The sequence below is a fragment of the Oncorhynchus nerka genome, unplaced genomic scaffold (genome assembly GCF_034236695.1).
Source record: "Oncorhynchus nerka isolate Pitt River unplaced genomic scaffold, Oner_Uvic_2.0 unplaced_scaffold_832, whole genome shotgun sequence".
Lineage (NCBI taxonomy): Eukaryota > Metazoa > Chordata > Actinopteri > Salmoniformes > Salmonidae > Oncorhynchus > Oncorhynchus nerka.
In genome coordinates this window covers 135,001-162,447 of record NW_027040437.1, presented here as the reverse complement: position 1 = coordinate 162,447, position 27,447 = coordinate 135,001, and the positions used below count along the sequence as shown (strand labels likewise).

The window sequence follows — 27,447 nt, the reverse complement described above, 5'->3', positions numbered from 1 at the left end:
GGCCTCTACTCACCAGAGGGTCCAGTCAGAAGAGCCAAGGGCCTCTACAAGCCATAGGGGTCCAGTCAGAAGGGCAAAGCTGCGAGTGATCAAAAATAAAGAAGATTGAGTGTTCAAACGATCGAAGAGACCTGCCACCGCTGTGATTCCAGAACACATAGTATACAGCCCCAATGCTGTGATTCCAGAACACATAGTATACAGCCCCAATGCTGTGATTCCAGAACACATAGTATACAGCCCCAATGCTGTGATTCCAGAACACATAGTATACAGCCCCAATGCTGTGATTCCAGAACACATAGTATACAGCCCCAATGCTGTGATTCCAGAACACATTGTATACAGCCCCAATGCTGTGATTCCAGAACACATACTATACAGCCCCAATGGGGCGGCAGGGTAGCCTAGTGGTTAGAGCGTTGGACTAGTAACCAAAAGGTTGCAAGTTCAAATCCCGAGCTGACAAGGTACAAATCTATCGTTCTGCCCCTGAACAGGCAGTTAACCCACTGTTCCTAGGCAGTCATTGAAAAAAAGGATTTGTTCTTTAACTGACTTGCCTAGTAAAATAAAGGTAAAAAAAAAAAACATTCATATTGTGTTGTATAAAAGGTTTTTGATGTGTAAAATAGTCACACTAGAATGTGACGAGGCATTCTAGTGGCAATGCTGGGGACTGCTAGTGACAGAGTTTTAAATGTGTTAATAAATGTGTTATTAACTGGGCTGGGGACTGCTAGTGACAGAGTTTTATATGTGGGACTGGGCTGGGGACTGCTAGTGACAGAGTTTTATATGTGTTTATATCTGGGCTGGGGACTGCTAGTGAGAGTTTTAAATGTGTTAATAGCAGAGTTTTAAATGTGTTAATAACTGGGCTGGCGACTGCTAGTGACAGAGTTTTAAATGTGTTAATAACTGGGCTGGGGACTGCTAGTGACAGAGTTTTAAATGTGTTAACCTCTTAAGTCGACCCTCTACTTTTTTGAACATTCTGTTAAAAATCGCGCAACATTTCAGCGCCCTGCTACTCATGCCAGGAATATAGTATATGCATTTGCTTAGTCTGTGTGGATAGAAAACACTCAGACGTTTATAAAACTGGTTAAATCACTGCTGTGGCTTTACCAGAACGGCATTTACATCAAAAAGCACAGGAAAAACTGATCACTGAAAATGGGAAAATATATCCATGCGCTACTTGAACCCATTGATAAAGGTGAACCACAATTAATTGACTGAGGTTGCAGTACCTACAGCTTCCACACGGTGTCTAGAGTCTTGTCATTTCCTTCGAGTTTTTTCTTGGTCAAACACATGCAGGGCACCGTATCTCCTCTGGTCTAGGACCGGATATTTTCGTTGAGTTTCTAGCCGGACATTTTTCCAGACGGACAGCTAATGATCTTTACATCGCCTCCTGATGAATTTTATCGCTTATTAACGTTTACTAATACCTAAAGTTGCATTACAAATGTATTTCGAAGTGTTTTGTGAAAGTTTATCGTCGACTTTTTGAATTTTAAAAATGACGTTACGTTTTGAAACAATGTTTTTTTCGTTTATCACACAGTCTACATATAACGATATCTAGGCTTTATATGGACCGATTTAATCGAAATAAAGACCCAAATAGTGTTTATGGGACATCTAGGAGTGCCAACAAAGAAGATGGTGAAAGGTAATGAATGTTTTCTATTTTATTGTGCGGTTTGTGTAACGCCGAAATGCTAATTATTTTGTTTACGTCCCCTGTGGGTCTTTTGGGGTGTTACATGCTATCAGATAATAGCTTCTCATGCTTTCGCCGAAAAGCATTTTAAAAATCTGACTTGTTGCCTGGATTCACAACGAGTGTAGCTTTAATTCGATACCCTGCATGTGTATTTTAATGAACTTTTGAGTTTTAACTTAATACTATTAGCATTTAGCGTATCGCATTTGCATTTCCAGAGCTCTAGTTGGGACGCAAGCGTCCCGAGTAGAAGCAAGAGGTTAATAACTGGACTGGGGACTGCTAGTGACAGAGTTTTAAATGTGTTAATAACTGGGCTGGGGACTGCTAGTGACAGAGTTTTAAATGTGTTAATAACTGGGCTGGGGACTGCTAGTGACAGAGTTTTAAATATGTTAATAACTGGGCTGGGGACTGCTAGTGACAGAGATTTAAATGTGTTAATAACTTGGTTGGGGACTGCTAGTGACAGAGTTTTAAATGTGTTAATAACTGGGCTGGGGACTGCTAGTGACAGAGTTTTAAATGTGTTAATAACTGGGCTGGGGACTGCTAGTAACAGAGTTTTAAATGTGTTAATAACTTGGCTGGGGACTGCTAGTGACAGAGATGTGTTAATAACTTGGTTGGGATACATAAGAACTTTGATAACTGCACAGGAGAAAAATGTTAATTCAGTAACATTATCCCACCGGTCACAATTGTGACCGACCATAAAACACACTTTTCAGCTACTTTTCCTTTAAAATGTCAAAAAATGATGATTGATTACTTCAAAGGGTTACTAATGACACTTGATTTGGATATTTTCATGTCTGGGAAAAGTGTGGGATTAAATGGGTCAACGGCACAGACAGATTTTTACCTTAACGGCTCGGGTATTCGAACCAGTGACCTTTCGGTTACTGATCGCAAGCAGTCTGACGATACCAACATATTGGACCATACAACCTGTATGGATGGTATATTATCAGATGCTAAATGAGTTTAACATAGTGGACCAAACAACCTGTATGGATGGTCCATATTATCAGATGTTAAATGAGTTTAACATAGTGGACAATACAACCTGTATAGATGGTCCATAGTATCAGATGTTAAATGAGTTTAACATAGTGGACCATACAACCTGTATAGATGGTCCATATTATCAGATGTTAAATGAGTTTAACATAGTGGACCATACAACCTGTATAGATGGTATATTATCAGATGTTAAATGAGTTTAACATAGTGGACCATACAACCTGTATGGATGGTCCATATTAACATATTGGACCATATAACCAATAAGCTATCTACATTATCACCTGTATCAACTGATGCAGCATAGTGGCTATAAACACATGGGCTGATAAACACTCCTAACAACCAGACCACTAGGAGGTGTCCACATGGTCTGATAAACACTCCTAACAACCCCACCACTAGGAGGTGTCCACATGGTCTGATAAACACTCCTAACAACCCCATCACTAGAAGGTGTCCACGTGGTCTGATAAACACTCCTAACAACCACACCACTAGGAGGTGTCCGCATGGTCTGATTAACACTCCTAACAACCAGACCACTAGGAGGTGTCCACATGGTCTGATAAACACTCCTAACAACCCCACCACTAGGAGGTGTCCACATGGTCTGATAAACATTCCTAATGACCAGACCACTAGGTGTCCACATGGTCTGATTAAAACTCCTAATGACCCGACCACTAGGAGGTGTCCACATGGTCTGATAAACACTCCTAACAAACCCACTCCTAACTCCTCTCTTTTAAAAAGCATGTGAAAAAGGTAATTCAAATAACCAAATTCAACCTAGCTAATTTCCGATTTATACGAAATTGTTTGACTACAGAGGTAGCAAAACTGTACTTCAATTCTATGATACTCCCCCACTTAACATACTGCTTGACTAGTTGGGCCCAAGCTTGCTGTACAACATTAAAACCTATTCAGTCTGTCTACAAACAGGCTCTCAAAGTGCTTGATAGGAAGCCCAATAGCCATCATCATTGTCACATCCTTAGAAAGCATGAGCTCTTGAGTTGGGAAAATCTTGTGCAATACACCGACGCATGTCTTGTATTCAAGATCCTTAATGGCCTGGCTCCCCTCCACTCAATATTTTTGTTAAACAGAAAACCCAGACATATGGCAGCAGATCCACAAGGTCTGCCATGAGAGGTGACTGTATAGTTCCCCTAAGGAAAAGCACCTTTAGTAAATCTGCATTCTCTGTGAGAGCTTCCCATGTCTGGAATACACTGCCATCAGACACACATAACTGCACCACATATCACACTTTCACAAAATGCTTGAAGACCTGGCTAAAGGTCAATCAGATTTGTGAACATGGTCCCTAGCTGTGTGTTGCCGCTTTCCATGTTGTCTGTTGTCTGTAGCTTGTGAGGTGTGGAAACACTTTGTTGCTTTTATGAATTTTGTTTTGCTGCTTTTTGTTCTATGTTGCTCTGTCTGTATGCTATGTCTTGCTTGTCCTATGTTGCTATGTCTTGCTTGTTCTATGGTGCTATTGTCTATATTGTAATTGTTTTTAATAACCTGCCCAGGGACTGCGGTTGAAAATTAACCGGCTGGCTAAAACCGGCACTTTTACTGAAACGTTGATTAATGTGCACTGTCCCTGTAAAAATAAAATAAACTCAAACTCAAACTCAATGAATGTACCTGGAAAAAACGTTTTTCTAGAGGTGAATTAATTAATTAATGTTTAGGCTTATTGATAATCGTTATATCAATGAAGTATAATTTCAAAACATGAGCATAAAAACAGGTAATAATAAACATGAATCATCATTATATTACTTCACAGTAATCTGTTAAATGCTTTTTCAGTGTTTCCTCTTGTGTTAGCAGTGTGGAAAGGGACAGAAAGAAGCACACAGGAGTTTTCCTGTGAGGGGAGTGGTGGTGTATCCAGGAGAAAACTAAACTAATCTTCTGAAATGTCATTTGTGGTCTTATGCTGCCATCTATTGGAATTATTACATTTACATTTAAGTCATTTAGCAGACGCTCTTATCCAGAGCGACTTACAAATTGGTGCTTTCACCTTATGACATCCAGTGGAACAGCCACTTTACAATAGTGCATCTAAGTCTTTTAAGGGGGGGAGAAGGTTTACTTTATCCTATCCTAGGTATTCCTTAAAGAGGTGGGGTTTCAGGTGTCTCCGGAAGGTGGTGATTGACTCCGCTGTCCTGGCGTCGTGAGGGAGTTTGTTCCACCATTGGGGGCCAGAGCAGCGAACAGTTTTGACTGGGCTGAGCGGGAACTGTACTTCCTCAGTGGTAGGGAGGCGAGCAGGCCAGAGGTGGATGAACGCAGTGCCCTTGTTTGGGTGTAGGGCCTGATCAGAGCCTGGAGGTACTGAGGTGCCGTTCCCCTCACAGCTCCGTAGGCAAGCACCATGGTCTTGTAGCGGATGCGAGCTTCAACTGGAAGCCAGTGGAGAGAGCGGAGGAGCGGGTGACGTGAGAGAACTTGGGAAGGTTGAACACCAGACGGGCTGCGGCGTTCTGGATGAGTTGTAGGGTTTAATGGCACAGGCAGGGAGCCCAGCCAACAGCGAGTTGCAGTAATCCAGACGGGAGATGACAAGTGCCTGGATTAGGACCTGCGCCGCTTCCTGTGTGAGGCAGGGTCGTACTCTGCGGATGTTGTAGATCATGAACCTACAGGAACGGGCCACCGCCTTGATGTTAGTTGAGAACGACAGGGTGTTGTCCAGGATCACGCCAAGGTTCTTAGCGCTCTGGGAGGAGGACACGATGGAGTTGTCAACCGTGATGGCGAGATCATGGAACGGGCAGTCCTTCCCGGGAGGAAGAGCAGCTCCGTCTTGCCGAGGTTCAGCTTGAGGTGGTGATCCGTCATCCACACTGATATGTCTGCCAGACATGCAGAGATGCGATTCGCCACCTGGTCATCAGAGGGGGGAAAGGAGAAGATTAATTGTGTGTCGTCTGCATAGCAATGATAGGAGAGACCATGTGAGGTTATGACCGAGCCAAGTGACTTGGTGTATAGCGAGAATAGGAGAGGGCCTAGAACAGAGACCTGGGGACACCAGTGGTGAGAGCGCGTGGTGAGGAGACAGATTCTCGCCACGCCACCTGGTAGGAGCGACCTGTCAGGTAGGACGCAATCCAAGCATGGGCCGCGCCGGAGATGCCCAACTCGGAGAGGGTGGAGAGGAGGATCTGATGGTTCACAGTATCGAAGGCAGCCGATAGGTCTAGAAGGATGAGAGCAGAGGAGAGAGAGTTAGCTTTAGCAGTGCGGAGCGCCTCCGTGATACAGAGAAGAGCAGTCTCAGTTGAATGACTAGTCTTGAAACCTGACTGATTTGGATCAAGAAGGTCATTCTGAGAGAGATAGCGGGAGAGCTGGCCAAGGACGGCACTTTCAAGAGTTTTGGAGAGAAAAGAAAGAAGGGATACTGGTCTGTAGTTGTTGACATCGGAGGGATCGAGTGTAGGTTTTTTCAGAAGGGGTGCAACTCTCGCTCTCTTGAAGACGGAAGGGACGTAGCCAGCGGTCAGGGATGAGTTGATGAGTGAGGTGAGGTAAGGGAGAAGGTCACCGGAAATGGTCTGGAGAAGAGAGGAGGGGACAGGGTCAAGCGGGCAGGTTGTTGGGCGGCCGGCCGTCACAAGACGCGAGATTTCATCTGGAGAGAGAGGGGAGAAAGAGGTCAGAGCACAGGGTAGGGCAGTGTGAGCAGAACCAGCGGTGTCGTTTGACTTAGCAAACGAGGATCGGATGTCGTCGACCTTCTTTTCAAAATGGTTGACGAAGTCATCAGCAGAGAGGGAGGAGGGGGAGGGGGAGGAGGATTCAGGAGGGAGGAGAAGGTTGCAAAGAGCTTCCTAGGGTTAGAGGCAGATGCTTGGAATTTAGAGTGGTAGAAAGTGGCTTTAGCAGCAGCGACAGAAGAGGAAAATGTAGAGAGGAGGGAGTGAAAGGATGTCAGGTCCGCAGGGAGGCGAGTTTTCCTCCATTTCCGCTCGGCTGCCCGGAGCCCTGTTCTGTGAGCTCGCAATGAGTCGTCGAGCCACGGAGCGGGAGGGGAGGACCGAGCCGGCCTGGAGGATAGGGGACATAGAGAGTCAAAGGATGCAGAAAGGGAGGAGAGGAGGGTTGAGGAGGCAGAATCAGGAGATAGGTTGGAGAAGGTTTGAGCAGAGGGAAGAGATGATAGGATGGAAGAGGAGAGAGTAGCGGGGGAGAGAGAGCGAAGGTTGGGACGGCGCGATACCATCCGAGTAGGGGCAGTGTGGGAGGTGTTGGATGAGAGCGAGAGGGAAAAGGATACAAGGTAGTGGTCGGAGACTTGGAGGGGAGTTGCAATGAGGTTAGTGGAAGAACAGCATCTAGTAAAGATGAGGTCGAGTGTATTTCCTGCCTTGTGAGTAGGGGGGGAAGGTGAGAGGGTGAGGTCAAAAGAGGAGAGGAGTGGAAAGAAGGAGGCAGAGAGGAATGAGTCAAAGGTAGACGTGGGGAGGTTAAAGTCGCCCAGAACTGTGAGAGGTGAGCCGTCCTCAGGAAAGGAGCTTATCAAGGCATCAAGCTCATTGATGAACTCTCCGAGGGAACCTGGAGGGCGATAAATGATAAGGATGTTAAGCTTGAAAGGGCTGGTAACTGTGACAGCATGGAATTCAAAGGAGGCGATAGACAGATGGGTAAGGATGGAGCAACTGCAGTAGTACTGAATAATGTGTAATTCCTTACGAAAGTATTAATTACTCGGAATTTCAAAATATAAAATCTTCTAGTTAATTTGATCAATTTACATAAAATAACCATTTATAGCATAACAAACAATGAAACTGACAGACACCAAAAGTGATCAAATTAACTAGAAGATTTTATATTTTGGAATTGTGATACAGTGAGTGATACAGTGAGTTATAAGTGAAATAATCTGTCTGTAAACAATTGGGTTTTAATGACTTCCGGAAGTTTACATACACAACAATCGTTTACAGACAGATTATTTCACTTATAATTCACTGTATCACAATTGCAGTGGGTCAAAAGTTTACATACACTAAGTTGACTGTACCTTTAAACAGCTTGGAAAATTCCAGAAAATTATGTCATGGCTTTAGATGCATCTGATAAGCTAATTGACATTATTTGAGTCAGGTGTACCTGTGGATGTAATTCAAGGCCTACCTTTAAACTCAGTGCCTCTTTGCTTGACATCATGGAAAATCTACAGATATCAGCCAACAAATTGTGGACCTCCACAAGTCTGGTTCATCCTTGGGAGCCATTTCCAAATGCCTGAAGGTACCACGTTCATCTGTACAAACAATAGTACGCAAGTATAAACACCATGGGACCATGCAGCCGCCATACCGCTCAGGAAGGAGACGCGTTCTGTCTCCTAGAGATGAATGTGCGAAAAGTGCAAATCAATTCCAGAACAACAGCATAGGACCTTGTGAAGATGCTGGAGGACACAGGTACAATAGCATCAATATCCACAGTAAAACTTGTCCTATTTCAACATAACCTGAAAGGCCGCTCAGCAAGGAAGAAGCTACTGCTCCAAAACCACCATAAAAAAGCCAGACTACGGTTTGCAACTGCACATGGGGACAAAGATCATACTTTTTGGAGAAATGTCCTCTGGTCTGATGAAACAAAAATAGAACTGTTTGGCCATAATGACCATCATTATGTTTGGAGGAATAAGGGGATGCTTGCAAACCGAAGAACATCATTCCAACTTTGAAGCACGGGGTGGCAGCATCACGTTGTGGGGGTGCTTTGCTGCAGGAGAGACTGGTGCACTTCATAAAATAGATGGCATCATGAGGGAGGAAAATTATGTGGATATATTGAAGCAACATCTCTAAACATCAGTCAGGAAGTTAAAGCTTGGTCGCAAATGGGTCTTCCAAACGGACAATTACCCAAAGCATACTTCCAAAGTTGTGGCAAAATGGCTTAAGGACAAAAAGTCAAGGTATTGGAGTGGCCATCACAAAGCCCTGACCTCAATCCTACAGAAAACATGTGGATAGAACTGAAAAAGCGTGTGCAAGGAGACCTACAAACCTGACTCGGTTACACCAGCTCTGTCAGGAGGAATGGGCCAAAATTCACCCAACTTATTGTGGGAAGCTTGTGTAAGGCTACCCAAACATTTGACCCAATTTAAACAATTTAAAGACACTGCTACCAAATACTAATTGAGTGTATGTAAACTTATGCCCCACTGAGAATGTGATGAAATAAATAAAAGCTGAAATAAATCATTGTCTATACCATTATTCTGACATTTCACATTCTTAAAATAAAGTGGTGATCTTAACTGACCTAAAACAGGGAATTTTTACTGGGATTAAATGTCAGAAATGGCAAAAAAACTGAGTTTAAATGTATTTGGTATGTCAACTTCCGACTGTACATATATATGGGGTGGGCAGTCTATGTTTGTTTTTCTATGATTTGGGGATTTCTATGTTTCGGCCTAGTATGGTTCTAAATCAGAGGCAGGTGTCATTAGTTGTCTCTGATTGAGAATCATACTTAGGTAGCCTTGGTTTCACTGTGTGTTTGTGGGTGTTTGTTTCCGTGTCTGTGTTTTTCGCCACACGGTACTGTTTCGGGTTTCGGTCGTTTATTGTTTTTTGTATTCAGTTGTTCATGTGTACTATTTCTTATTAAAAGAGCCACGCCGCATATTGGTCCTCTGATCCCTTACATATATATATATATATATATAACTTTTTTATTTACCTTTCAAAGCAGAATTACGTTCCCATTGTTCCTCAACTGTAGTGTTTTAATCTCTAATTTTATCCAATGTAAAAAAAAACACCATTTCATGTTTTGCAACATAAGACATAATTCAGCCGGTTGGTCACGTTTGGGAAAGGCATTTAAATAGCATTTTGAGGGAAAAAACATGATTCTTTGTCTCTCTGAAATGAAACCATCAAGTGATGTCTTTCATTGAACAACCCAATGCCATGATAGTGAAAAAACACACCAAGATATTTCACAATTTATTTAAAGAATAAAAGCTAATTTACCAACATTTCTGAAAAGTGATATATAGCGTTATGGAATGAAACTTGTTTCCCCATCTGAGCTCAGAGTAGATGAGAGATGTAATGTTTGTCTCTGTTGTGTTGAAGCCCAATCAAGCAGGAGAGACCAGCCTCCCCTGTACCCAGCTGTGTGTCCATGAAGAGTGACCGGTCTATGCTTCAACCTATACTGTTTAGAGAGGGAGACTTTTCTACTGAACAAAGGTAAGAAGAACTCATGGGTCCTGGTCAGTGAGTTAAACAACACCGTCTCTAGTAATTTCTCCTCCCATTTTCCCATTTATTGTTGTTGTTTTCATAATCCATAGGCTAATCCTTTTGTCCATTTTCATAGTCCTAAAACAATATTAAACAAAAACAACATTCCCTCGTGTGTGTGTGTGTGTGTGTGTGTGTGTGTGTGTGTGTGTGTGTGTGTGTGTGTGTGTGTGTGTGTGTGCACTCCCTGGATGAGGAGTGTGGTGGTTAATTTCTTTACTATCAAATGAGGAGAGACACACTTATCACACAAGTCAGAGTTACACTTAAACTAAATCTTTAATAATACGAGCTTTGCAATAGCCTAGACTTGTCAATGATTCACCATTTATAATTATCCGTTGAGAGTGATAAATCAAAAGCACAAAGGTCTTTTATAGCCAAGATACACCCCTTTCAACATGACGAACAACAGATACATAGAAAGGTTAAGGCTCCAAACTAAAACTAAAACCATTTCTCCAACGGTAACATGAACTCATGCTCTTTCACCTAAAGACATCATACATCTTCTCTGTCACTTTTATGTCATAGAGGCCCATCATTAGTACACAATAGTTAACAGAATACTCTATTCTGTCGAAAAAAACAAACCCTGACGGGAGATATATGATTTATGTTTTGTCTGTGTGTGTGTGCACTCCCTGGATGAGGAGATGTAATCTCATGTTTTGTCCACAGAAACCAACAGGAGAGATCAGAGTCAGAGATTCTCAGTGGTCAGTCTTCCCAGAGTCATCAAACAGACCTGGCCTCCATATTCAGTGTATGTGGTCCTGTTATGTACATTTGTTTTTGTTTACCTCAAGTAAAGTTGATCTGTCAATCATTCATTAATGTGTTAATGAGAAAGCATTTATTCTCTTGCTTAACTCATTTACTTTATTTATTTCAGATGCTTGAAGATAAAATTATGACATTTGTGAAGAACGAGCTGAAGATGTTCAAGAGGATTCTTAGTCCAGAACTCCCAGAAGGCTTTGAGAGTCAGAAGCAGGATAAGGAAGTGGTGGATTCTGAAGATGAGAAGCAGGAGAGCAGTGCCAGAGAGGGGGCTCTGAAGATCACACTGCACATCCTGAGGAAAATGAACCAGAAGGAGCTTGCTGACACACTGGAGAAATGTAAGATCTGTCTGCCTCATGTTGAATGATGTTTTTTAACATTTAAAAGCTGTAGCTAAAGTACAGCTAAAGTAGCTGTGTAACTCAATGATATTGTAGCATCCTTAACACAACACCTAGTGACCTCATCAAGTAGCAGCAGGGATGTGTTGTGGTGATTCATTTAGAGAGAGAACATTAATAATACCATCAATAATACCAATAATAATATAATCAGTCACACCAGTCTGTAATGCATTATGAAAACATTTACACATTTATACAGTCAGTTTAGAGAATAAATTATTATAATGTAAAACTTTATAACAGTCCTTCAATACTGTAGACATTAAAACAGACATATCCTCTGTGTTATTTCTTCATTCAGATGAGCTTGCTGTGATTTGCCAACGTGAACTCAAATCTAATCTAAAGAAGAAGTTTCAATGTGTATTTGAGGGGATCGCTAAACAAGGAAACCCAACACTTCTCAATAAGATCTACACAGAGCTCTACATCACAGAGGGTGGAACAGGAGAGGTCAATAATGAACATGAGCTGAGACAGATTGAGACAACAACCAGGAAACAAGCAAGATCAGAGACTGCAATCAAATGTAACGACATCTTCAAACCCTTAACTGGACAAGACAAACCTATCAGAACTGTGCTGACAAAGGGAGTCGCTGGCATTGGAAAAACAGTCTCTGTGCAGAAGTTCATTCTGGACTGGGCTGAAGGAAAAGCAAATCAGGATGTCCAATTTGTATTTTCATTCCCTTTTCGGGAGCTGAATTTGATGAAAGAGGACAAACACACTTTCATTGAACTTCTTAATCACTTCTCAATGGAAACCAAACAATCAGGAATCTCAAACTACGACAAGTACAAAGTTCTGTTCATCTTTGATGGTCTGGATGAGTGCCGACTGCCCCTAGACTTCCAGAAGAACAAGATCTGTTGGGACGTCACAGAGTCAACCTCAGTGGATGTTCTGCTGACAAATCTCATCAAGGGAAATCTGCTTCCCTCTGCTCTCCTCTGGATAACTACCCGACCTGCAGCAGCCAATAAGATCCCTTCAGGGTGTGTTGACCAGGTGACAGAGGTACGAGGGTTCAATGACCCACAGAAGGAGGAGTACTTCAGGAAGAGATTCAGGGATGAGGACCTGGCCAGCAGAATCATCTCACACATAAAGACATCAAGAAGCCTCCACATTATGTGCCACATTCCAGTCTTCTGTTGGATTTCTGCAATAGTCCTTGAACACATGCTGAAACATAAGAGAGAAGAGATGCCCAAGACTCTGACTGAGATGTACACACACCTTGTGGTGTTTCATACCAAACAGAAGAATGAAAAGTATCTTGGGAAAGAAGAGACAGATCCACACTGGAATAAAGAGAGCATTCTGTCATTGGGAAAACTGGCTTTTCAACAGCTTGTGAATGGCAATCTGATTTTCTATGAAGAAGACCTGAAAGAGGCTGGCATTGATGTTAATGAAGCCTCCGTGTACTCAGGATTGTGCACACAGCTCTTTAAAGAGGAATGTGGGCTGTACCAGGACAAGGTGTACTGCTTTGTTCATCTGAGCATTCAGGAGTTTCTGGCTGCTGTATATGTGTTCCTCTCATTCATCAACAACAATGAGAATCTAATGGACGAACCGCAAACAAAGTCCAGCATCTTTGCTTCGCTGTTCAGAGACAAGCCTGAAGTTACTTTCTACAAGAGTGCTGTGGATAAAGCCTTACAAAGTGAGACAGGAAACTTGGACCTTTTCCTCCGTTTCCTTCTGGGCCTCTCACTGGAGTCCAATCAGAAGCACTTACGAGGTCTACTGACAAAGACAAGAAGCAGCTCACAGAGCCATGAAGAAACAGTCAAGTACATCAAGGAGAAGATCAGGGAGAATCTCTCTCCAGAGAGGAGCATCAATCTGTTCCACTGTCTGAATGAACTGAATGACCATTCTCTAGTGGAGGAGATCCAAAGATTCCTGAGATCAGGGAGTCTCTCTAGAGCCAAACTGTCACCTGCACAGTGGTCAGCTCTGGTCTTTGTGTTGCTGACTTCAGAAAAGGAGCTGGATGTGTTTGACCTGAAGAAATACTCCAGATCAGAGGAAGGTCTTCTGAGGCTGCTGCCAGTGGTCAAAGCCTCCAGAGCTGCTCTGTGAGTAAATAAAATGACATATAAGAACTAATCATCAGGAAGAAATATTCAGTTGAGAGAAAAATATGTATTATAATATGTATATAATATTATATTGAAAAACATATTGAATAAATGCATTGATTTTCACATTAGTATAACAATATGACCATACAATTCTAGGAAACGGAAGATGAATCTATATGTTGTTTGAGAGAATAAACCAAATGCATCTACCATTGTCCTTCTACACTACTGGTGTTAAATTAACAGTGTGTTTGTGAAGTCATGATGATCTCTTTGTCAGGCTGTCAGGCTGTGGAGTCACAGAGGAAGGCTGTGCTTCTCTGGTCTCATCTCTGAAGTCAAACCCCTCACACCTGAGAGAGCTGGATCTGAGTAACAATGACCTGAAGGATTCAGGAGTGAAGCTGCTCTCTGCTGGACTGGGGAATCCCCACTGTAAACTGGAGACTCTGAGGTCAGTATTCCTGTAGTTGGTCAACAAGTGATAACTGTTCACCAGATCCACATGTGTTTACCAGACACACATAGTCCACACCATATGTGTTTGGACAGTGAAGCTTACAGTTTTACAGTTGGTGCTCCAGCATTTTGGATTTGAGATACAATGTTTCATATTAGGTGACAGTACAGAATGTCACCTTTTATTTGAGGTTGATGGTGAGAGGTTAGCATGTTTTGTTGTAGTCTCTGTTATTGGTAATGGTGAGAGGTTAGTATGTTTTGTTGTAGCCTCTGTTATTGGTAATGGTGAGAGGTTAGTATGTTTTGTTGTAGTTTCTGTTATTGGTAATGGTGAGAGGTTAACATGTTTTGTTGTAGCCTCTGTTATTGGTAATGGTGAGAGGTTAGCATGTTTTGTTGTAGTTTCTGTTATTGGTAATGGTGAGAGGTTAGCATGTTTTGTTGTAGCCTCTGTTATTGGTAATGGTGAGAGGTTAGTATGTTTTGTTGTAGTTTCTGTTATTGGTAATGGTGAGAGGTTAGCATGTTTTGTTGTAGTCTCTGTTATTGGTAATGGTGAGAGGTTAGTATGTTTTGTTGTAGTCTCTGTTATTGGTAATGGTGAGAGGTTAGTATGTTTTGTTGTAGTTTCTGTTGTTGGTAATGGTGAGAGGTTAGCATGTTTTGTTGTAGTCTCTGTTATTGGTAATGGTGAGAGGTTAGCACAGGGGTGGGCAAACTTTTTGACTCGCGGGCCACAATGGGTTCTAAAATTTGACAGAGGGGCCGGGCCAGGAGCATTTGGAGGGAGTGTTTGGGCCGGATATACTAAAGCATTAAATGTAGTGTGTGCAAACCTCATAGCACAGTAAGAACACTACAACCCAATTTATTAACTGTCTTTCAAATGTGAAAAATAGCCCTTATCAGTTAATAAATTTGTCTCAAGGAATATGCAAGATATGGCATTTACATACTATTTCGCAGATACTGGGAGGAGGAAATGTAAATAGATTAAAATAACATACGCACTGTGATTTATCAAGATTGCGTCTGTTTTTAATAAGTTTCAATCGAAGGTGCAAAGTTAAAGAAATCAACATTTATTGAAAAATGGAATCACTTTCAACATTCAAAACATATTATTACACAACGAAATGCTCAAGCTCAATAATATCTACTTGTGTTAAACTCCGCAAAATCATGGATGGATTGTCCTGACCGCGCGCTCTACAAACTCGCCACGGACGCCCTCGCCTTCACGCGCAAACAGTACACGTGTATCGTTGCCAAGCACACAGACATAGGCTGTATTAAATATCCTACCTGCAGCTGAAAATTTAAATTTAAATTAAGAGCGATGTGCGGCGTGTTAATTAAGCTACTGTACCGCTGCTGTGCGTAAATGCGCATGGCTCTTAATTAAAAGACGCACTTCCAAACATTCCATATGCATTTTTTCATAACACAGCAGAAAAACTCACCATTTCAGTGGGAACAGTGTTGTTGGTCTCCCTTTTTTGCCAGTGCATCAAAGTCTGGAGTTAGTTTTGTTGTGGCAATTCTCAGGACAGATCTGAGGTGTTGGTCAGTTAACTTGGATCTGTGATGGGCTTTGTTGATTTTCATGACGCTAAACGTCTGCTCAAGCCAAACAACACCAGCATCTTCTGCGCAGTCCTCCGGAGGTTTGGAAACGCGGTCTCGTTAAGTGAAGCGTAAAAGTCATTCAGTTTAAGAGACTTGAACTTCTCCTTTGAGACGGAGTCAGACTGAAGATCGATCAGTTCCAATTGCAGCTCCTGCGGTGCTGATTCGGGGTCTTGTGACAGGGGACAGGACACCAGTTGAAGTGACTTGTCAATTTTTTCAAAATCACAGAACCGACGGCAAAATTCTCTGTGCAGATCGTCCAGTGATTTGCAGTATTTCTTCGCATTTCGGGCGGCCTCTTTCTGCACGGCTAGTGTGGGGAAATGTGCGAAAGATTTGTTTGACATTTGCCTGGAGAATAAAACCAGCTTGGATTTGAAGGCTCTCACATTTGTGTACATGTCGTGCGCAAACTGATCTTTCCCCTGTAGCTTCACGTTCAGCTCATTCATGTGTGAAAATATGTCCACAGCAAACGCAAAGTCACAAAGCCAGTTTGTGTCGCTCAGCTCTGGGAATTCTTCGGATTTCCCCATTAAATTAAAAAATGAGCGAATCTCGTCTTTGAGCTCCCAGACTCGTTGAAACACTTTCCCCAAACTTAACCAGCGGACGCGAGAGTGGTAAATTAGGTCCTGGTGATCCGCATTAGTTTCTTCCAGGAACGTAATGAACTGACGATGATTAAGTCCCCTTGCTCGTATGAAGTTAACAAGTTTTACAACTGGATCCACGACGTGATTAAGCTGCAATACAGACTTACACAGAGACTCCTGATGAATGATGCAGTGAAGTAAAATAACATCCTGGTCAGGGTTTTCTTCTTTCACTTTATCCTGGATTCTTTTCAGCAGCCCGATGTTTTTTCCAGTTAAATTTGGCGATCCATCCGTGGTGACATTGGCAAGTTTACTCCAAGGTAGCTTCATTCTCTCGATGACAGCAGACACCTGTTCATATAAGTCCTCTCCTCGCGTTTTCCCTTTCAGTGATTCCATGCTCAAAAGCTCCTCCGTTATCTCAAAACTGTCGTTAATCCCTCGGATAAAAATTAGGAGCTGAGCAGTGTCTTTTATGTCGTTACTTTCATCCAGTGCTAGTGAATATAACTTAAAGGACTCCGCCTTTTTGTTTAACTCGCTGACTATATCTTCGTCAATCAGTTCCACGCGGCGAGTCACTGTCCTGCCAACCTCTGAGCAGTAGCCGCCCGTTCTTGTGTTGACTGCTTGCTAGCATAGTTTGCATGCTTCGTGGCAAAGTGACGGCTGATATTGTACTCTTTGAAAACCGCAACAGCTTCTTGGCATATCAGACATACAGCCGTTGATCGGACTTCAGTGAAGAAGTATTTTGTTGTCCACTCCTTATTAAACACTCGGCATTCGCTGTCCACTTTCCTTCTCTTTGGTCCGCTCATTTTCACAGAAGGGCTTAATGGTGACGTGAAACGAAGTGAAAATTAAAGTGAAATAAAGAGAAATACGCGCCACTCCAACAACGGTCAATGTGTTTTGAGTGCGCCATCTATTGGGGAAACGTCGGCATTGCAGGGAAAGGGGAAAAAAGGAGGTTTTTACTATAATTTGGACAAGTTCGGCGGGCCGGATTAAAAAGCCTAACGGGCCGTATGTGGCCCGCGGGCCGTAGTTTGCCCATGTCTGGGTTAGCATGTTTTGTTGTAGTCTCTGTTATTGGTAATGGTGAGAGGTTAGCATGTTTTGTTGTAGCCTCTGTTATTGGTAATAGTGAGAGGTTAGCATGTTTTGTTGTAGCCTCTGTTATTGGTAATAGTGAGAGGTTAGCATGTGTTGTTGTAGTCTCTGTTATTGGTAATGGTGAGAGGTTAGCATGTTTTGTTGTAGCCTCTGTTATTGGTAATGGTGAGAGGTTAGCATGCTTTGTTGTAGTCTCTGTTATTGGTAATGGTGAGAGGTTAGTATGTTTTGTTGTAGTCTCTGTTATTGGTAATGGTGAGAGGTTAGCATGTTTTGTTGTAGCCTCTGTTATTGGTAATGGTGAGAGGTTAGCATGTTTTGTTGTAGCCTCTGTTATTGGTAATGGTGAGAGGTTAGCATGTTTTGTTGTAGCCTCTGTTATTGGTAATGGTGAGAGGTTAGTATGTTTTGTTGTAGTCTCTGTTATTGGTAATGGTGAGAGGTTAGCATGTTTTGTTGTAGCTTCTGTTATTGGTAATGGTGAGAGGTTAGCATGTTTTGTTGTAGCCTCTGTTATTGGTAATGGTGAGAGGTTAGTATGTTTTGTTGTAGCCTCTGTTATTGGTAATGGTGAGAGGTTAGCATGTTTTGTTGTATCCTCTGTTATTGGTAATGGTGAGAGGTTAGTATGTTTTGTTGTAGCCTCTGTTATTGGTAATGGTGAGAGGTTAGCATGTTTTGTTGTAGCCTCTGTTATTGGTAATGGTGAGAGGTTAGCATGTTTTGTTGTAGCCTCTGTAACTTTCTCACTCATTATTATTCATGATTCTTTAATGGTTTTTCTTAATCATGACATCATCAGGATTAATTTATTATTGTTTAGAAACATGTTATCTACTCTCTTAGACAGAAAAGTTACTCCACTCATCATCCACCATTTTATTATTGGGAAAACACAACCAAAAACACAACCAAAACAAACTGCAAATGCAACCAACGAGTTTACGACAAAAAACTACATTTTTGACTATTTTAATACACTATGAGTGAATTGTTCAGAATACTTAAGACTTCTTCAAATGGGGAGACTGGAAACATAAATTGTTTTCATTTTTAATAGTGAAACAGATATGTATTAAAATACCCTCAAATTAAAGGTTACATTATAAACTGTCACCTCATATGAAACATTTGACCTCAAATCCAAAATGTTGGAGTATAGAGCCACATTTAAAATGTTAGCTTCACTGTCTAAATAGATATGGTGTGGACTGTATACTCAATATAATCTAAATCTGATACCTCACTGTCTAAACAGATATGGTGTGGACTGTATACTCAATACAATCTACATCTGATTCCTCACTGTCTGTCTTTTGACTGATACTGATTTTTAAACTGGTCTGGTCAGTCTACTATAATATTTGTTAATATGCATCTTTCTATCTACAAGCAATACTTGGAAAATGTGTCATTTCTAGGCTGTGCCTCTCTGGTCTGAGGCTAAACCCAACACGTTATTTGTGCAGAGGTTACAGTGTAAGCAGAGAAAGCTAAGCGAAATATTTTAATACATCCTGTCTGTCATTGTATTTCTTCTGTGTTGGCAGACTCACTGTCTGTAAACTCACAGACACATCCTGTGAAGTGTTGGCCTCAGTTCTCAGTTCAAACCCCTCACACCTGAGAGAGCTGGACCTGAGTAACAATGACCTGAAGGATTCAGGAGTGAAGCTGCTCTCTGCTGGACTGGAGAATCCCCACTGTAAACTGGAGACTCTGAGGTCAGTATTCCTGTAGTTGGTCAACAAGTGATAACTGTTCACCAGATCCACATGTGTTTACCAGACACACATAGTCCACACCATATATGTGAATATGTTGAAAAAATATACTGTCACTATTTTCACCACCAAAGAATATCAGTGTGATTTAATATGATTTGACTCTTTGCAGGCTGTCAGGCTGTGGAGTCACAGAGGAAGGCTGTGCTTCTCTGGTCTCAGCTCTGAGGTCAAACCCCTCACACCTGAGAGAGCTGGACCTGAGCTACAATCACCCAGGAGACTCAGGAGTCAGACTGCTCTCTGCTGGACTGGAGGATCCACACTGCAGACTGGAGAAACTCAAGTATGTAGAGGGTTTATGTCAATGTTCATATCAGACATGTTTGACTTATCAGGCTAGTTAAGACAAACATTATTACCACCACTTGGACAAAGTATGTGTGTGTGTGTTCAGTGTTCAGTGAGTTCAGTGTGTAAATCTCTCAATCTCTGGACACACTGGATTCACACACACAAACACTCACACACACACTGGACAAACACACACACACTGGACTCACACACTGGATTCACACACTGGGGACACACACACACTGGACACACACACACACTGGACACACACTGGACACACAGGACTCACACACACAAACACTCACACACAAACACACACTGGACAAACACACACTGGACACACACATACAGACACACACTGGACACACACACGCTGGACTCACACACACACACACACACACACACACACACACACAGTACACACACAGTACACACTCACACACACAGTACACACACACAAACACACACGGACACACACACACAAAGTATGTGTGTGTGTGTTCAGTGTTCAGTGAGTTCAGTGTGTAAATCTCTCAATCTCTGGACACACTGGATTCACACACACAAACACTCACACACACACTGGACAAACACACACACACTGGACTCACACACTGGATTCACACACTGGGGACACACACACTGGACACACACACACACTGGACACACACTGGACACACAGGACTCACACACACAAACACTCACACACAAACACACACTGGACAAACACACACTGGACACACACATACAGACACACACTGGACACACACACACACACACAGTACACACACAGTACACACTCACACACACGGACACACACACACACACTGGACACACACAGGACTCACACACACACACACAAACACTCACACACACACAAACATTCACACACAAACACACACTGGACTCACACATACACACACACACACAGTACACACAAACACACACACATGCAAGCACTGGACACACACACACACACTGGACACACACAGACAAACTGGACACACACACACTGGACACACACACACACACAGTACACACACGCAGTGCACACACACAAACACACACACATACACACTGGACACACACACACACACACACACACACTGGACACACACACACACACTGGACACACACACTGGACACACACACACACACACACACTGGACACACACACACACACACTGGACACACACACACACACTGGACACACACACACTGGACACACACACACTGGACACACACACAGGACACACACACACACTGGACTCACACACACACAAAACACTGGACACTCATACACACTGGACAAACAAACACTGGACACACACACACACTGGATAAACACACACTGGACACACACACACTGGACACACACACACACTGGATAAACACACACGCTGGATAAACACACACTGGACACACACACACTGGACACACACACGCTGGACACACACACACAGACAAACATTTGCATCCCTCAATGACTGTCTGTTCTTCTGCTTACCGCTACAGTGTGGAACATGGTGGAGAGAACAGAATGAAACCTGGGCTTAGAAAATGTGAGTGTTGACTGCTGTGAAGAATATGACTAAGATGTTATGCAGATGAGTGAGGACCCAACAGCGATTCAACAGAAACAGAGTCCTTTAATGTCCAAACAGGGAAAACATAAATCCTCAATCTTTACAGGAGATGTCCAAACAGGGAAAACATAAATCCTCTATCTTTGCAGGAGAGTCCTCCTTCTAGTAGTAGAGGAGAATTGCAGGGCTAGCGGCAACCGACTGCAGGTCCCTCTGGGTAGGCGCGGGCCGTAGAGGACAGAGACACCTGCTCACACGCAGCATCTGATGAAGAGGCAGATTACGACAGGACGGGACAAGGGCAAAGCAAACAAGAATCCGACAAGGACAGAAGCAGAAACAGAGAGAGAAATAGAGACTTAATCAGAGGGCAAAAGAGGGGACAGGTGTGAGAGAGTAAACGAGGTCGTTAGGAGAATGAGGAACAGCTGGGAGCAGGAACGGAACGATAGAGAGAGAGAGAGTACCAATACGACCAGCAGGGGAAACGAAGAGAAGGGAAAGCACAGGGACAAGACATAACATGACAGTACCCCCACTCACCGAGCGCCTCCTGGCGCACTCGAGGAGGAAACCTGGCGGCAACGGAGGAAATCATCGATCAGCGAACGGTCCAGCACGTCCCGAGATGGAACCCAACTCCTTTCCTCAGGACCGTAACCCTCCCAATCCACTAGGTACTGATGACCACGGCCCCGAGGACGCATGTCCATAATCTTCCGAACCCTGTAGATAGGTGCGCCCTCGACAAGGACGGGGGGGGAGGAAGACGAACGGGGCGAAGAAAAGGCTTGACACAGGAGACATGGAAGACCGGGTGGACGCGACGAAGATGTCACGGAAGAAGAAGTCGCACTGCGACAGGATTAACGACCTGAGAAATACGGAACGGACCAATGAACCGCGGGGTCAACTTGCGAGAAGCTGTCATAAGGGGAAGGTTACGAGTGGAGAGCCATACTCTCTGACCGCGACAATACCTAGGACTCTTAGTCCTACGCTTATTAGCGGCTCTCACAGTCTGCGCCCTATAACGGCAAAGTGCAGACCTGACCCTCCTCCAGGTGCGCTCACAACGTTGGACAAAAGCCTGAGCGGAGGGGACGCTGGACTCGGCGAGCTGGGACGAGAACAGAGGAGGCTGGTACCCGAGGCTACTCTGAAAAGGAGATAGCCCGGTCGCAGACGAAGGAAGCGAGTTGTGAGCGTATTCTGCCCAGGGAGCTGTTCTGCCCAAGACGCAGGGTTTCGAAAAGAAAGACTGCGTAAGATGCGACCAATCGTCTGATTGGCCCGTTCTGCTTGACCGTTAGACTGGGGGTGAAAACCGGAAGAGAGACTGACGGAAGCCCCAATCAAACGGCAAAACTCCCTCCAAAATTGAGACGTGAATTGCGGACCCCTGTCCGAAACGGCGTCTGACGGAAGGCCATGAATTCTGAAAACATTCTCAATGATGATTTGTGCCGTCTCTTTAGCAGAAGGGAGTTTAGCGAGGGGAATAAAATGAGCCGCCTTAGAGAACCTATCGACAACCGTTAGAATAACAGTCTTCCCCGCTGACGAAGGAAGACCGGTAATAAAGTCTAAGGCGATGTGAGACCACGGTCGAGAGGGAATGGAAAGCGGTCTGAGACGGCCGGCAGGAGGAGAGTTACCGGACTTAGTCTGCGCGCAGTCCGAACAAGCAGCCACGAAACGACGCGTGTCACGCTCCTGAGTGGGCCACCAGAAACGCTGGCGAATAGAAGCAAGCGTACCCCGAACGCCGGGATGGCCGGCTAACTTGGCAGAGTGAGCCCACTGAAGAACGGCCAGACGAGTAGGAACGGGAACGAAAAGAAGGTTCCTAGGACAAGCGCGCGGCGACGGAGTGTGAGTGAGTGCTTGCTTTACCTGCCTCTCAATTCCCCAGACAGTCAACCCGACAACACGCCCCTCAGGGAGAATCCCCTCGGGGTCGGTGGAGGCTACTGAAGAACTGAAGAGACGGGACAAAGCATCAGGCTTGGTGTTCTTTGAGCCCGGACGATAAGAAATAACGAACTCAAACGAGCGAAAAACAGCGCCAACGAGCCTGACGCGCATTAAGTCGTTTGGCAGAACGGATGTACTCAAGGTTCTTATGGTCAGTCCAAACGACAAAAGGAACGGTCGCCCCTCCAACCACTGTCGCCATTCGCCTAGGGCTAAGCGGATGGCGAGCAGTTCGCGGTTTCCCACATCATAGTTACGTTCCGACGGCGACAGGCGATGAGAAAAATACGCGCAAGGATGGACCTTATCGTCAGAATGGGAGCGCTGGGACAGAATGGCTCCCACGCCCACCTCTGACGCGTCAACCTCGACAATGAACTGTCTAGAGACGTCAGGTGTAACAAGGATAGGAGCGGATGTAAAACGCTTCTTGAGGAGATCAAAAGCTCCCCTGGGCGGAAACGGACCACTTAAAGCACGTCTTGACAGAAGTAAGGGCTGTGAGAGGAGCGCTGCCACCTGACCGAAATTACGAATGAAACGACGATAGAAATTCGCGAAACCGAGAAAGCGCTGCAGCTCGACACGTGACTTAGGGACGGGCCAATCACTGACAGCTTGGACCTTAGCGGAATCCATCTGAATGCCTTCAGCGGAAATAACAGAACCGAGAAATGTGACGGAGGAGACATGAAAAGCGCACTTCTCAGCCTTCACATAAAGACAATTCTCTAAAAGGCGCTGGAGGACACGTCGAACGTGCTGAACATGAATCTGGAGTGACGGTGAAAAAATCAGGATATCGTCAAGGTAAACGAAAACAAAGATGTTCAGCATGTCTCTCAGTACATCATTCACTAATGCCTGAAAGACAGCTGGAGCGTTAGCGAGACCGAACGGCAGAACCCGGTATTCAAAATGCCCTAACGGAGTGTTAAACGCCGTTTTCCACTCGTCCCCTCCCTGATGCGCACGAGATGGTAAGCGTTACGAAGGTCCAACTTAGTGAAAACCTGGCTCCCTGCAGGATCTCGAAGGCTGAAGACATAAGGGGAAGCGGATAACGATTCTTAACCGTTATGTCATTCAGCCCTCGATAATCCACGCAGGGGCGCAGGGTCCCGTCCTTTTTCTTAACAAAAAAACCCGCTCCGGCGGGAGAGGAGGAAGGGACTACGGTACCGCGTCGAGAGCTACAGACAAATAATCTTCGAGAGCCTTACGTTCGGGAGCCGACAGAGAATATAGACTACCCCGGGGGGGAGTGGTACCCGGAAGGAGATCTATACTACAATCATACGACCGGTGAGGAGGAAGGGAGGTGGCCCTGGACCGACTGAAGACCGTGCGCAGATCATGATATTCCTCCGGCACCCCTGTCAAATCACCAGGCTCCTCCTGTGAAGAGGGGGCAGAAGAAACAGGAGGGATAGCAGACATTAAACATTTCACATGACAAGAGACGTTCCAGGAGAGGATAGAATTACTTGACCAATTAATAGAAGGATTATGACACATTAGCCAGGGATGGCCCAAAACAACAGGTGAAAAAGGTGAACGAAAAATCAAAAAAGAAATGGTTTCGCTATGATTACCAGAGACAGTGAGGGTTAAAGGTAGCGTTTCACGCTGAATACTGGGGAGAGGACTACCATCCAAGGCGAACATGGCCGTGGGCTCCCCTAACTGTCTGAGAGGAATGTCATGTTCCCGAGCCCAGGCTTCGTCCATAAAACAGCCCTCCGCCCCAGAGTCTATCAAGGCACTGCAGGAAGCTGCCGAACCGGTCCAGCGTAGATGGACCGACAAGGTAGTACAGGATCTTGAAGGAGAGACCTGAGTAGTAGCGCTCACCAGTAGCCCTCCGCTTACTGATGAGCTCTGGCTTTACTGGACATGAAATGACAAAATGACCAGCGGAACCGCAATAGAGACAGAGGCGGTTGGTGATTCTCCGTTCCCTCTCCTTAGTCGAGATGCGAATACCCCCAGCTGCATGGGCTCAGCACCTGAGCCACTGGAGGAAGATGGTAGTGATGCGGAGAGGGGGAAACGGATAACGCGAGCTCTCTTCCACGAGCTCGGTGACGAAGATCTACCCGTCGTTCTATACGAATAGCGAGTTCAATCAAAGAATCCACGCTGGAAGGAACCTCCCGGGAGAGAATCTCATCCTTTACCTCCGCGTGGAGACCCTCCAGAAAACGAGCGAGCAACGCCGGCTCGTTCCAGTCACTGGAGGCAGCAAGAGTGCGAAACTCTATAGAGTAGTCCGTTATGGATCGATTCCCTTGACATAGGGAAGACAGGGCCCTGGAAGCTTCTTTCCCAAAAACTGAACGATCAAAAACCCGTATCATCTCCTCCTTAAAGTTCTGATACTGGTTAGTACACTCAGCCCTTGCCTCCCAGATTGCCGTGCCCCACTCACGAGCCCGTCCTGTAAGGAGAGATATGACGTAGGCGATACGAACTGTACCCCTGGAGTACGTGTTGGGCTGGAGAGAGAACACAATATCACACTGGGTGAGGAACGAGCGGCATTCAGTGGGCTCCCCAGAGTAACACGGTGGGTTATTAATTCTGGGCTCCGGAGACTCGGAAGCCCTGGAAGTAGCCGGTGGATCAAGGCGGAGATTGTGAATATGTTTCGAGAGGTCGGAGACTTGGGCGGCCAGGGTCTCAACGGCATGTCGAGCAGCAGACAATTCCTGCTCGTGTCTGCCTAGCATCGCTCCCTGGATCTCGACGGCTGAGTAGAGAGGATCCGAAGTCGCTGGGTCCATTCTTGGTCGGATTCTTCTGTTATGCAGATGAGTGAGGACCCAACAGCGATTCAACAGAAACAGAGTCCTTTAATGTCCAAACAGGGAAAACATAAATCCTCAATCTTTACAGGAGATGTCCAAACAGGGAAAACATAAATCCTCTATCTTTGCAGGAGAGTCCTCCTTCTAGTAGTAGAGGAGAATTGCAGGGCTAGCGGCAACCGACTGCAGGTCCCTCTGGGTAGGCGCGGGCCGTAGAGGACAGAGACACCTGCTCACACGCAGCATCTGATGAAGAGGCAGATTACGACAGGACGGGACAAGGGCAAAGCAAACAAGAATCCGACAAGGACAGAAGCAGAAACAGAGAGAGAAATAGAGACTTAATCAGAGGGCAAAAGAGGGGACAGGTGTGAGAGAGTAAACGAGGTCGTTAGGAGAATGAGGAACAGCTGGGAGCAGGAACGGAACGATAGAGAGAGAGAGAGTAACCAATACGACCAGCAGGGGGAAACGAAGAGAAGGGAAAGCACAGGGACAAGACATAACATGACATAAGAATAAGTCTTAATTCAAGTTAAGTCAAAGTCAAAGACCACAATCATTACTGACTTGGTCATATTAAATATCAGCTGTAGTTCTACAGAAGCAGAAATCAGGGACACCAAAGATTACAGAGTTGTTTTGAAAATGTGTGTGTGTGTAATTAATGGGAATAAGTGTGTTTTATATTACCATACAGTATAACATATGATCATTCAACAAGTCTCAAGTTACCTTAACTTCTCCTTTTGATACCTAGAAACATCTACATTAAATGAATTAGTGAAAAGTGAGTTAACGTTCTAATGTGAATGATGATGATTTCTAATATTGTGTCTGGTTTCATCCATCAGATGTCTGTGATCTCACACTGGACCCAAACACAGTAAACAGACTCCTCTCTCTGTCTGAGGAGAACAGAAAGGTGACATGGAGGAGAGAGGAGCAGCCGTATCCTGATCACCCAGAGAGATTTGAGGGCTGTAGACAGGTGCTGTGTAGAGAGGGTCTGACTGGGCGCTGTTACTATGAGGTAGAGTGGAGTGGGAGAATGGGGGCTGATATAGGAGTGACATATAAAGGAATCAGCAGGAGAGGAGGGGTTAAGGACTGTTGGCTTGGATGGAATGACAAGTCCTGGAGTCTGTTCTGCTCTTACAACAGTTACTCTGCCTGTCACAATAATAATCTCACTACCATAGACGTCCCCTCCTCCAGCTCCCACAGAGTAGGAGTGTATCTGGACTGGCCAGCCGGCACTCTGTCCTTCTATAGAGCCTCCTCTGACACACTGACCCACCTGTACACATTCACCTCCACATTCACTGAGCCCCTCTATCCAGGGTTTAGGGTTTGGGGTGATGACTCCTCAGTGTCCCTAAAATAACATGACACACACACACACACACAATAATAACCTGTAAATAATACACACACTGGATACACACACACACTGGACTCACACACACACACACACACACACTGGATACACACACACACTGGACTGACACACACAGACACACACTGAATACACACACTGGACTCACACACACACACACACACTGGACAAACACACACAAACACACTGGATACACACACACTGGACTCACACACACACACACACTGGACAAACACACACACACACACTGGACTCACACACACACACACACACTGGACAAACACACACACACACACACACACTGGATACACACACACTGGACTCACACACTGGATCCACACACACACTGGACTCACACACACACACACACACACACACACACACACACACACACACACACACAC

The 27,447-nt window shown here is 44.6% G+C and overlaps 2 protein-coding genes across 2 annotated transcripts in view; both read left to right on the top strand.

The window, feature by feature from the left end:
• Nucleotides 1–18,912, top strand: part of LOC135571042 (NACHT, LRR and PYD domains-containing protein 12-like) — a gene marked incomplete at its 3' end in the record, with an annotated part of 106,640 nt that extends 87,728 nt beyond the window's left edge. Inside the window, 2 exon segments of the mRNA XM_065016854.1 lie at nt 13,662–13,835; nt 18,744–18,912. Of these exon segments, the coding sequence (XP_064872926.1) occupies nt 13,662–13,835; nt 18,744–18,912 (343 nt within the window).
• LOC135571045 (NLR family CARD domain-containing protein 3-like) lies at nt 10,782–13,379 on the top strand. Its single transcript, XM_065016857.1, has 3 exons — nt 10,782–10,858; nt 10,988–11,216; nt 11,584–13,379. The coding sequence occupies exons 2-3, from the start codon at nt 10,988–10,990 to the stop codon at nt 13,377–13,379; spliced, it is 2,025 nt and encodes a 674-aa protein (XP_064872929.1). The 5' UTR covers nt 10,782–10,858.
• Nucleotides 18,913–27,447: the final 8,535 nt, after the last annotated feature.

What these genes read in the sequence shown, in the direction of transcription:
- LOC135571045 (XM_065016857.1), top strand. Translation starts at nt 10,988, where the DNA reads ATGCTTGAAGATAAAATTATGACATTTGTGAAGAACGAGCTGAAGATG. An exon ending in TGCTGACACACTGGAGAAAT is followed by an intron (nt 11,217 to 11,583) that starts GTAAGATCTGTC and finishes TTCTTCATTCAG; the next exon opens with ATGAGCTTGCTGTGATTTGC.